This window comes from Sesamum indicum, linkage group LG2, assembly GCF_000512975.1.
Source record: "Sesamum indicum cultivar Zhongzhi No. 13 linkage group LG2, S_indicum_v1.0, whole genome shotgun sequence".
NCBI lineage: Eukaryota > Viridiplantae > Streptophyta > Magnoliopsida > Lamiales > Pedaliaceae > Sesamum > Sesamum indicum.
Genome location: NC_026146.1, coordinates 9,804,424 through 9,818,157, shown reverse-complemented (window position 1 = coordinate 9,818,157; position 13,734 = coordinate 9,804,424). Strand labels below are relative to the sequence as shown.

Here is a 13,734-nt window from a genome sequence, read left to right as displayed (position 1 = left end):
CATAAACGTGGCCATGAACACCGCCAGACGAGCCCCTTTTGGCCTTCCAGCGCCCAACTCGTTTGCAACCCGTACACTGAGGATATAACAAAACTTGAATTTAGGCATAGCAACTTATGATTGATGGAAAATGTTAAGGGATAAGCTACAATGAATCACCTTATCGCACTTCCTAGGCCGAGTGGTATCATGTAAATCATGCCATTGGTATTAAGGCTGGAGGACATAAACACCAGAATTTTTCAGTAATAGTTAACAATTTAAGTGTAGTTCATAGTTATCAACGACGACAGGTAACGGACCTGATTGAGAGAACCGACGTTTCCAATGTGGGATTCGGGAGAAGGCCTGACACGATAACCATAATCTCGTACGACCAAATCTCCAAGCTGTCAGCACAGCACACAGAAAGATAAGACATAGTCATCAGATCACTGCAACATGTTTCAATTTTCTACCAGAAAAACGAACATAAGCGGAACATATTCGTACCAGACCATAATTGCTGATGGAACAGCAAGCCAAATGAACTTAGAAACATTCTGCAAAGCTTCTTTGGACAAACCTCTCCAGGTATGCTTGCAAGCAGGGGACAGAGTAATATACAAGGCCAAGAACAAGTCGTTTGTCCAGTAAGAAATGCCGTTGGCCAGGGCAGCGCCTTTGCTGCCGAGTCCAAACTTGGCGATCAGGAGCCAGCAAATCGGTATGTGGAGCAACGTCGTGATGCCTGAAGTCAGCATCATCGGCACAACGTTGTTCTGAGTCTGCAAGAACCTGAACTGGCACTGGAGGAGAGCAAAAGGGAAGATTGACGGGATCATGTAACGTGCATAGGCGCCGGCCTCTGCTGCAATCGCCGGATCCTGCCCGAGTAACTGAAGAATGTCACCCGCCGTGGCCCAAATGCATGCGAGAGGGATACTCACTAGGAGCAAAACAAGCATGGCTCTTTGCATGTGGATTCCGAGCATGTGGTATTGTTTCGCGCCATATGCCTGCCCGCAGTATGTGTCCAATGCGCACGCCATTCCCACCTAAATGGTATTGCATTTTATATTCAGTTCATTAAAATGCAAGCTACGAGTATAAAATATTTCCTTAAATACATAAACGACGTGACTTCCGTATACATACCAGTAAGCTGAAACCGGTGACGGATGCGAAGGAAGTGGCCATGGAGGCCCCAGAGAGGGCAAGTTCTCCAACGTGGCCAACGAACATAACCGAAATTGTCTGTATGAGAGACAACAAAAGATTGACAAACATCATCGGACCTGCGAGGAACAATTGCAACTTAGTCTCTGCAAGAATCTCATCTCTAGTGAAAGTTGCTTTGGATTCAGCATCTTTGTCCTGAGAGATTGAGATCAATGGTGTTTGAAGCTCAGCCTTTTCACTATGAGAAGCCATTGTTTTTCCTTTCTTCTTTGTAGAAAACTAGAAAAGAAGTTGTCCTAATTATTTATCCCTCTCACAGCCTCACTCTCACTTAGCAAAAATATTCTAAGAGTAGTGTACTACTCTAGTGAGCGCAGTGTAGTGGGCATGCTTTACAATGAATATCTCACTATTTATACTAAAGTTTACCACTACCTTCCAATTCTTTAATATCATATAATAAAATCAAATCTTGAATATTTTAATCTGCATGATTGATGATTTTCCCCTTCTATTCATCTTATATATTTGTTGCATTTTCATAGGCCAAACCCTCATTTCCTTCTCCATTATGATTCATTTGAAGAAGGGACGTGGTGGCTTCTTGTCAGGTGCTACTTATTTATCATGTCCTAAAATGATTCAAATTTCTTGGTAAATTGGAATCTTGCCATGGTAATTATTTTTAAGACATAATTATATTTTTTGTTCTGTAATTATAGATTGGTGGCGGGTAAAATATTTTTTTAATCTCATAAAATAAGGATAAAATTTGTTTTGTTACCATAACTATGATAGGTGTCCATTGAGACCCACCAGCACCTATTATTTTGTTGCCCTTATGCTAGACAGTGTCTTCAACTGTGGCGACGTGAGGTCTACTTGTCTTGGACCACTAGAGAATGGATCATTGATGTATTTATTGCTGCACGAAGATGGAGGGGGAAACATGTTATCAATGCTGCCTATCGTAATCTTTTGGCATTCCTTATGTATCACATTTAGCAAGAATGGAGTCGACGGAGGTATCAACAGTTGGTTCGAGATGCAGTGCCCCTTGCTCGGATTATTCTTGATGAGCTTAAACTCCGCAAACTTAGTGCTGAACTACCTCATAGCATTAGTACTATCGCCTCGTACAGAGTATGGCGGATACCATGGCCTACTTAAATTGCTATTTAATTTGTACACTATGTACTTTTCCTTTACTTAATGAAATTTACCATTACCAAAAAAAAGCTATAGCAGGTATCGCTTTTAGTTCCATCAAACTCATAATTATGTTATTTTAGTCCCAAAAAGTCATGTGCGTTGTGGTTTTGGAACTGAAAAGGCGTTGTGATTTTGTGACTAAAAAGTCCTAAATTGGGGACTAAAAAGATGTGATTTTAAGTTTTGCAGGACTAAAAACGTCATTTACCATAATTGTGGTACCAAAAATAATTATGCCCTTATTTTATGGGACTTAAAAATTATTTTGCCCGGTCGGTGGCATTTTTGGTTCTGTAGATTGCTCTATGTAATAATTCGATCCTTTTTTTTTACGAGTCTCTGAATATCTCACATTAGATCATTTTTTTTTAATAAATTTAGTCATGTGTTGATAATTTTAGACCTAACGATCTAAAGGTACATGATAAAAAATAAATCTACTCCAGTATGAAGGGGACATAAATTATCAGCAAATGACTAAATTTGTCAAAGAATGACATAAGATTAGATGTTCAGGACTAAACTTGTCATAAAACGTACTAAATATCATGTAAATGAATTAACTAACACATTATAGGATCAAAATTGCCACCGACATAGTTATGTGATAAAAAATGTAATTTGATTTGCCTTATCTTTAATCACTGCCCAATAATCTTAACGCATACTAACATCTTGCAGCGATATATATATATGCCGATGCCTTCAAATTCTATGATGCAGCTTGTCTCTCTTTATATGGGTGATCGTTTCTTAGGAAGCAACATTGATGTTTCGATATATTTTGAAAACTGCCGAGCAAATTTGGTCGTCCTATTTCTAGCCGTTTGTGTTACATCGTAAGTCTGTACAGAAGTTATACTTCAATATTTAGTAGATTTTTCAGTACGAATTTTGTTTTCGTATTTTATTAAGTAAATATGTATATACATACATACGTGTACATCTTAAATAATTAAGTATGAGATGTAATACTATTCAATAATATTAATTAAAGATTGAACAGATGAATCCTTCTAATTATACAAAATTAGTAGAGGTCTGACGAATGTAAACTGGACTAGTATTTTGCCCTGACAACCTAGCTACACTCCAAATATATATATATATATATATATATATATATTCCTATAATATAAATAATTACTGCTTAAAAATTATCGTAGATAAATATTAATTACTAAGGTCAAAATAAAATTAATATAAAATCTTAATTTTTGGTCATGATTACTCAATATTTATTATAATTTTAACTATGTCAAAAATATTTGTTATAATTTTAAATTATGACTAATGTTTTGGCATCATTTCTAAAAACAACAACCGTACCATTTCTTTGTAAAATCGAAAATGCCACTAAACTGATAAGATAATTAACTTATTTAACTTTTCAAAATTTACATTAATTAGATAAAATAATTTTATTTTTTTTTTTATTTTTTTAATGTAATTAATGTATTGATTTATATATATCTTACTCTTATTTATAGTATACCTTAAAGTATAAAATATTATATATAAAAAATTGATGATCACAGTTTCATGCTTGGAACAGTGATCGGCCAATTTTGTCCTTGTAAGTATGCACGATGAGTGTGTATTTAAATGAGTATAGTATGGACAACTACTTGGTTATTATAAGTATTTTTTATTTCAGATTTTTGTTGATGTCTTTTTCACAAGGGAGTTAGCACCAATTTTAAATGGCCATGTTAGAAATTAAATATTTAATTGTTTGAGCATTATGATTTATAGTAAAGACGGAAACATGCACTACGTCTCTCTACATCAAATACTACACTATTAATTATACATATAAATGATCAAGTGGCACAATTGAAATTAAAAAAATGTATTTATAAGCTGTCCTATTCGATAACCACTTATTAGTCTGAAGGGGGAGTCAGAAATCAACTACCACAAATTGGTGCATTTTCAGTGAAACAATGGGTGGTTAATTACAAAGATTATGCTATGAGTTTCATAAACAAGTTCAAAGTCATGAGTACTGATGGCACTTTCAGTCATGTTCGATTATGAAATTGCAATTCAAAATTGTAGTTAAAAAAAAATACATATTAGTCTAGATTTCGTCGAGAAAAGTTAAAATTGATCGGAAATTATAACATGTCTTATGTGGGACCTAGTCAGTTTATGAATTTTTAATTTTTTCGGGCGTTTTCTCTGATGTGGCATGAGAAACGTATGGGAAAAATGCAATTTCAGTAAATATTAATAATTTATTCAACAGCGTAAACTTTTAAATAAGATAATAATTTGATATTTTTATTTTTTATTTTTGGTTTCTTTTCCAAAATAACTGTCCTTATTCTTTTAAGCATTACTTCGATTGAATCATTACAGTAATATGACTGTAAACAAATTATAATAATTCACGTAAAGTGAGACAAATACTTACATAAAGTGAAACAAATATTCAAACATCGGACAGACTCAAACTTGTTCATAAAACTTCAACTTAACATCAGTCACCAGGTTAAGACATGATCGATGAAACAGACAGTGATTGAAGCCTGTGAATATGACATATTCCTCCTTGATTCTATGTTCCAGATTTCTGATTCTAATTGCACCTTCTAGCCCTTGTGAAAGCACATGGGACTCCCCATAATTAAATCCAAAGAGTGAAAACTCAATTGTAGCTAGCTTGTAAATTGCATGCAGACTAGCAAGCTCCAATATTTGGACATCGTCTATGGCCAGCAGAATTATTCCAAGAATCAGCCAATCACACACACCGAATTTAGAGACAAGATTCTATACGTATAATTTGCAGCTGGTTGGTAATAATAATAGTTTAGCATGAATATTTGGTGTCAAATCTGATTTTTTCTCAGAGGTCTGCTTTCTTACATGTTCAACTCCACATGCTCTACCTTTTTGGCATCCATGTGGTAATTTCATTAGTGGTCACCCTTTTTTCTGAGTAATTTATAAAGAATTGGACGGACAACTTTGTTTGTGGCATGTGTTCATGGGATCTAGTTGGTGAATCTTGAGCTTTTATGAAATGTTGGAGCGTTGAATGCAATTTCCTGCATTTTAAAGGGTTGTTTTGCAAATTTCAAAATCCACCAACCTCCTCTTTATTTAGTCAGACATGAGAAGGATGACCAACATAGCAATTTTTTTTAAGTGTGCATGATTGTAAGAGTTTCACACTTATGTTGTGAAATGTTCGATTTGAACCATATTTGAGGCTCAAAGGACGAGTCTGTCGTCACATTCCAACTGAAATGTGAAGCGGACCAAGACAACTTCTCGTACTCAAGGCTTGAATTTATTTATGTAGATTCATGGAAAATTCTTAATCAAATTAATTAGGTTTTGCAGAATCAAACCAATCATTTGTTATGTGATTGGTCACTTTTTTTTTATCTGTACACCTATCACATGACAAGTGTATTGTACTTGTCATATGAATGATTTAAATTTGACTGAACCAAATTTGAACTAAAATTTTTCATAGATTTAGATTTAATATGTGTCATGATAAATCAATACTATTCAAATTTGCTTGAAGAGTTTGTAGTATTTATGAAGAAAAATAATCTCTTCTTGATCAATCTAATTTGCAAATTCTAATATGAATGAATTAATTATTGCACTAACTATCAGGTAAACTTAGTATAATTAAAAGTAATAATAATAATAACGATAATAATAATATTGAAATCGGTATTACATACAGGGGCATTAATCTGGACATGGTGTCTTTTCAAGTGTGGACAAGCTAACATTAGTGAGTGAGGGAGGTCTTAGCAATTTTCGGATTTTTAAGGGATCAAAACTGTAATTTAGTCCATGTACGTACGTACTAACTAGGGGAGGGCGATGACTGATGAGGGTGGGGTGCAATAGAATATATATATACATACCCAAGTCAGATGCATCAACAAAGCTGGAAGTCCCATAAAGACAGCATGTGGAGGACGAGAAATTTAAACATAAACCAAGCAAACGTTTTTTAAAAGGGTTGTTGCAAGAACATAGCTAAAATCAAAGGCGGTATGTGGGAAACAACAAATTTAAACATGCCTGAAGTACCTATTTCCTCCCATAAATAAGAGGCTTTTTTCTTTCTAATTCTATGCTTTACGGGATTTTTATTTTGATTCCGTTTTTTTCAAAAACAAAAAAAGCTGTCAATTTAATCCCAAAACCCATCTTCCGTCAAATTTTAACGACAGAATGAAAAATCCATTTACTCTGGCTGCTGTAAGTGAAATTGATTGTTTTGCCCTTTTTGTAGAATAGAACTTGACTTTAAAAAACGGCAAGCATATATAAGAGGAGGTGTTTCCATTAAGCTACAACATGAAAATACTTAATTCTTTATTTTTTTTTTCCTTCATTTCTTCTTTTCTTGCTTGCTTGGATGGAAAAAAAAATGTTGGAAATTAATACAATAAATTGCTTTTTAAAAAAAAAAAAAAGAAAAACACATAACCTAACAAAAGATCATTAATTTCGAAGTACGATAAAGAGTGTTGAATACAGAAAATAACGTCATCACGGTCACCTATTTACACTTCATAAGTTTAGGGTATTGAGCATCATCAAGCCACTCTTGGACAAAAAACTTCTCAGGCCTATTCAAAGCTATACGACCAGCAAAAACAGTTGTCACAAGCCCTCAAAACCAATCATTAATCTAGGACAACTGACAACAACATCACTTCGAGAAAAAAAAAAAAAAAAAGCTCTAAAGTCTTCATTAAAAATCGAGAACAAAGATTACAAAAATAACCCTTCTTTCAGACCAAATCCAACCATTGATACACAACAAAGATCCAGCCATTATCTTACAAGTCGAGAAAATATAAAGCCCTAAAAAATTAAACATGTAAACATAGAAAATTAACACCTACCATAGCTAGGGTTTTCCAACTTGATGAGATGGTTGGTCCGCAAGGGCATCTTTGCCAGTCTTCGCTATGTTCACTTGAGTTTCTCAAGCAATTTGAAAGAAAATGACCGAAGAAATTTTTAGGGTTCAATAGGGGAGAAATGAGCATATGTTCGATTCGGGGCTGGATTCTACTCATAACTCACATGAGAACTACATGTGTAGCTTTTTCTTCAAACATTAATTGCCGTTTAACAAATTTTTCATTCTTCCGTTAAAACGAATATATATATATATATATATATGATTAATTCATTTGAATTTGAAAATCATTATGTTATTATTCAGAAAATTAAATTATACTAACAAAATAATTCAATTCAACTACGTGGAAACGAGTTTTAATCAAATTCATCTCGTTTATTTATTTCTATACTAGCAGCAAGCGATTTATATACTCTCTGTGTGTGAAAAAATATTTAAAAATTAAATCTCTTATTGATGAATTTGTTATCAGTCACCGGATAGCATAGCGGGCTTCAAACCATAAAATGTGCCAAAAGTTTAAGTGTGTGCAATTTGATGGGTATTTTAGTAAATTCATTTAAAATGTTGTAATTATTGTTATGATTAAATTTTACTCAAGTGGTGGAATGAATTAAAGAATAAATCTGAATATTCAAAAATTGATATGACATCTGAATTTTTTTCTTTTATAATAGCATAATATATAATATTATACGCATTAATGAGGATTTGAATTTTAGTCGAACTGTGAATGATTATAGAGAAAAATAAAATATATATACATATATATATATATACACAATTCAGAAACATAATATTTACGTGGTTCGAATAATTCTTCTATATTTAGTCAAAATTGATTTTTCAGGAGAACAAATCATTGGATTTGAAGGTTGATATAGATCAGATTCTACGCTCCAACGAATCAACTCTATGCACTTGAAAAAAAATTACTATTAACTGTAATTATTAACCACACTTAAATTAAATTGATGAAAAAATCTAACTTTTTCGCTACAACTAAGAGCCATGATAGAAACAAAAAGTCATGGCAAATATTTTAGCCACTCTAGCAAAATTACTATTAGCAACTGTTACTTTATCAATGATTAATGATGATTTACTATAATTACTTATTATTAATTACGATTAAATGGTGTATTTCTTGTAGTGACACTAGAAAAAAAATTACTATTGATTATAATATTAATTGTTATGGTTGAAAATCATGGTAAATGATTATTATTAACTACGGTTCAATAAAATCGATGTAAAAAATTAGTTTTTCCATCGTAAAAAAATTATTTATTATGACTAAGAGCCATGATCAAAATATTTACCATAAATTTTAATCATGATAAATATTTTAGTAACTCTCGTAAAAACTAAAATCAATAATCATTATATAATAATGATCGATAACTATTTATTACGATTATTTATTATTATCAACCATAACAATCAATCACATTTAAATATTATAATTGTTGTAGTGTGATGAAAACCTAATCAATGTAGAATTTCCATTCATACATACTAGCCGTTAAATTTGTACTGGTGAGGTCCATGATAGGTAGACATCACTGTTTGTAAAGCGATGTCATGTCAGAAAAAATAAAGTCGTCCGCAGAATGATGAGAATTCACAGCACTGTGAAATTGAAAAGGATACCAAAGCAATCCCATCATTCTACAAACTTCTATTTTTAGCCAAAGTTTCTATATCTGAAAAAGCCTTAACTGTTGTTCAAGAACTTTAAGGTAAATTCTGAAACAATTATTATTGCAAGTTAACAGTAATTTTTCCAACCTTTACATAGGAGTACTGTAAATGTGCAGCCAAAATTTCTTTTCTTAAAAAGGGAAAAATTAGAGACAGCAAAAAGGGCAATTCAACAAAGTAAATATCTTTGGGCATAGTTAATAAATTAATACAAAAATTTAAATTTTGATCATAATAAATAGTTAATATCAACAATGATTATTTATTTATGGTCAAAGTATTTATTATGATTTACTATGACTAATATATCAGAATTGTTTATTGGAAAGACGACAATTAGTCATGTTTTTTTTTAATTTTTTGCCGTGATAATTAATCATAAAAAAAATTAATTATATTTTGATATTCAAACTATGAGTATTTTTATATTTTGACACTTAAACTTTTTTTTGTGTCAATTTACCATCTCAACTTTAAAAATTTTACACTTTGCCATTTATAACCATTTTTCAACCAAATTTTTTGTCCAAAAAAAAAGTTTTAATGCAAAAATGTAAGAACGAGCATAATTCAGATGGCAAGATATAATTTACCCTGAAAAATATCATATTTCTTACACTGCAAGATGCAAAGTGCATCAAATTCATTTCTATTGAATTATTGAGTGAGCAAGTTCAAGTTTAAATTAATCTAATCTATATTAATATATATATATATATATATTTATACTATATCTATACTAAATCTATCCTATATATAAAGAAAAGACCTTATTATCTCACAAACGGTGGTTATAACACATCAATACTAATTTTATTATTATGCTACTAATACCCCTAAATTGATTTTCTTTTTCTTTGTTGCTTTCTTTCTTTCTTTTTTTTTTCTTTTTAAAAATACGATGTGTTCGTTTATATATAATTTTCTTATTTTCAATATATTTTAAAATATAAAATATTATCTATACTATATAAAAAAGAAAAGACCTTTTTATCTTACAAACGGTGGTTATGACACCGCAACACTAATTTTATTATTATGTCAATATTACCCCTAAGTTGATTTTTTTTTCTTTTTTCTTTTAAAAATATGATGTGTTGGTTTATATATAATTTTTCTTATTCACAATATATTTTAAAATATAAAATATTATTTATTGTATGCACACAGTGACGGCGTGCCACGATGGCTAGTATATATAAAAGAAAACTCTATTTTCACTCACAAATAGTGGTTACTTATACGACTATATTAATTTTTTAAATACCAAAAATGTCCTTGTATATTTTCAATCACCTCTACTCAAATTCTTCTTTTGTATGATATATACTCCTTTATCTATACAATATGAAATTTCACTCACACTAATTTTTTTTTGTATCGATAATTCCCAAAATTAGTTTTATTTTTATTTATTAATTTTTTAAAAATATGAATATTGGTTTATATATCTTAGGCTTATTTATAATATATTTTAAAGTATAAATAATTATTATTGCACGCACACAAGGATAACGTGGCATAACAGCTAATTAATATAAAAAAGAAACATCCTCCACACTCACAACCGACGGTTGATGACATAGTTGCACTATTTCTTTCTTTTAAAACTAAAAATGCCCTTGAACTTATAACATAATTAACTTATTCAACTTTCTAATTTTTACATTAATTGATAAATTATTTTTTTAATATAATATATTATATTATTTTATATATTTTACTTTTATATATTTCATATTTTAAAATATAAAATGTTATTTATTATATACACACAGGACGACGCATGACAATCACTAATATATTAGAAGGAAACCCATTTTTCACCCATAGGTAGCTTCTCACACCTTCACAATAATTTTTTAATTGTGTCAATGATACACTTAATTTGATATTCTATTCTTTCTTTCTTTGAGATGCGATGAATTAATTTATATATTTTATTTTTTATAAATTATATATTTTAAAGTATAGAAAAATTATCTATTAAATATATTTTAAATTATAAAAAAATTATTTATTATATACATACAAAAATAACGTACCACAACCATTAATTATTAATAAACACAGCTCCTTTCATTTAAACTATATATGCCGCCATACTGTTAAACCAAAGTTTGATCATTGTCAATAAATCATGACAAAATAATAAAAAAAGTATGATGTAAGGTTGTGGGCCAAAATCATTTATATAAATTAATTAAGCTCCGATTATTATATTGGAATTTATTACCATTTTGAAGGAATGCATTACTGCTGCCAGCACTTTGTCGCGCTGTAAAGGCCATCGTCTGCACTCACATTTGCAAACCATTATTTTAACTGTACATAATTTTTTTTTGTAAAAAATATTAGTTGAAAAAAATATTTTTATTTTAAAACTTTTCAAATTAAATTGACTTAAACTAAAAATTATAAATAAGAGGATAAATTATATTTTATCATCCAAATTATGGTATTTTTATATTTTAGCATCTAAACTTTTTTTTTGTATCAACTTACCATCTCAACTTTGTTAAATTTATACTTTACAATATATGACCGTCTTTTGCTGATTTTTTTAGTTAAAAACATCACCTGCTATACATATGTGAAAAACATCTCATTACATAACTCTTAATTATCACGTGCACTACATGTGATGTTTCGTTGACAAAAAAATTTAGTGAAAAAGTAAGTTATAAATGACAAAGTATAAAATTTCATAAAGTTGAGATGGTAAGTTGGTATAAAGAAAAGTTTAGATGTCAAGGTATAATAACAATTATAGATAGCAAAATGTAATTTACCCTAAATAATTTTCTATCCACTTCTGTCGTTCATTAATAAAATTGTACCTATATATCACTATAAAAAATATAACAGTTAATTATGGCTAATTAAATCCATTGCACATAGCTCAATTTGCATATTTAAGACTCTATAATTCTAAAAGTCGTGGGTTCGAACCCTTTGGGTAAGTTTTCTCTTTTAGCAATTTGAACAACAGTTCTTGTCATTCTTAAACATATGATATATTATGAATGTGGCCAGAAAACTATTATCGTTTAATGTGTTGTTGAAAATAAATATCACATTATTATTTGACATTTTATTACTAAGACTCCTAATCTAAGAGCAATTGATGCGAAGAAAACATTATTATCAGTTAGTACGTATTATTATTATTATAATATATATATATATATATATATATATAAAGAATTCTATTACTACTTGATGTATTATTCATTTTGAATATTGGGTCTGGTTTGTGGACTCGTGATCTAATATGCATTCATATTTGAGATAGAATTTGAGTTTTCTAAATATATGTTGGGATAAAGACTTTTTAGGAATAGATCTAATCTCAGATTGAGTTTATAGTCTTCCAAATATATATTGAGATATGAACCTTTTTAAGGATATGGTTGAGTACATCCATAAATAGGGTAAATGATTGTATTAAAAGATACAGAAACACAAGTGTGATCAAAATAAGTTGATCACAATACTAATTAGGAATGGTTTTCCACTGTTTAGGAACACTTATTTGAAATGGTTTTAGCAATGGTATTTGGAACGGTGAATGCAGTTTAAGACCACGCGTTTAGAAAAGTTTGAGTAATGGGATTTGGAACGGTCATTTATTTATATTTGTAACATTTCTTTACCATTACTAAAATCATTCCTAATTTTTTATTTATAATTTATTCATATATTTAGTAATTTATAACAAAATAAATAAATTTATATATTTTAATAAATTTTAATATATAATTAAATTAATTTAACTAACTTTAATTAATTATATTTATGAATTAATTAATTAACTAATTATGAAATAATAGAATGCAATAAATATTATGAAAAATGAATAATTAAGAAAAAAATATTATATTAATATAAAAAATTATCTAATTACAAAAATAAAAAAAATTAAAACCTAATTTAACTCTTCTTCGTTAGTGACATCCATATCGTCCTGGTTCGAGACTGGGGGATCTGTCGGAGGCGGTTCTGGAACGTCTCCTGCAAAACAAATAAAAATTATTAGTACTTTTAACGAAGAATTATTTATTCTAAAAAAATAATATTAATAATCTACTTAATTACCGCCACCTCAGCCGCCCTCAGCCCGCTCCAGCCGCCGTCCTCCTTTTTCTTGTAACATATTTTAAATAACTCCATCTGCTTGGGCGGCAGACCGAGCTATGCCTCTCATAAAAGAAAAAAATAGTTAGTATCTTATTTATCAATATTGTCTTTTGTTGACAGATGAAGATCAATAAACCTAACTAGTTCTACTGAAAAAATCCACTTGATGAGCTAAACAAGCTTAAATGCATGCTTGATTTGTTTGTACGTGGTTACAAATGAACTATACATTTTTAAATAATTATTAATTATTGAGATATCGTCCCCAATTTGTTTTCTATTTCTAATGACTATGTAATTGCATTTTAATTTGAAATATTACCTTAATATTGTTATTACTGACATTATTTTGTAAATAATATTATTACTGGGATTATTGATCTAATTTTGTGATTATTAACATTATTATTATTGAGAATATTTGGCTAATGTCATGTAAAAAATAATATTACATCAATTAGCCTAATTAGAAAATAAAGAAAGTTCACAAAAATTTAAGCAATATGATTCAATACACACAAGAATTGCATAAATTACAAAATTATACAGTAAATTGCACAAATAATTACACTACACAATTACTAAATAAAATAATAATTGCA

General features: G+C 29.7%; 1 protein-coding gene across 1 annotated transcript in view; it reads right to left on the bottom strand.

Annotated features, from left to right (window-relative positions):
- LOC105155670 (protein DETOXIFICATION 16) overlaps nt 1–1,551 on the bottom strand; it is a gene marked incomplete in the record, with an annotated part of 2,719 nt that extends 1,168 nt beyond the window's left edge. The window contains 5 exon segments of the mRNA XM_011071587.2: nt 1–76; nt 160–216; nt 303–389; nt 493–1,037; nt 1,138–1,551. Of these exon segments, the coding sequence (XP_011069889.1) occupies nt 1–76; nt 160–216; nt 303–389; nt 493–1,037; nt 1,138–1,413 (1,041 nt within the window).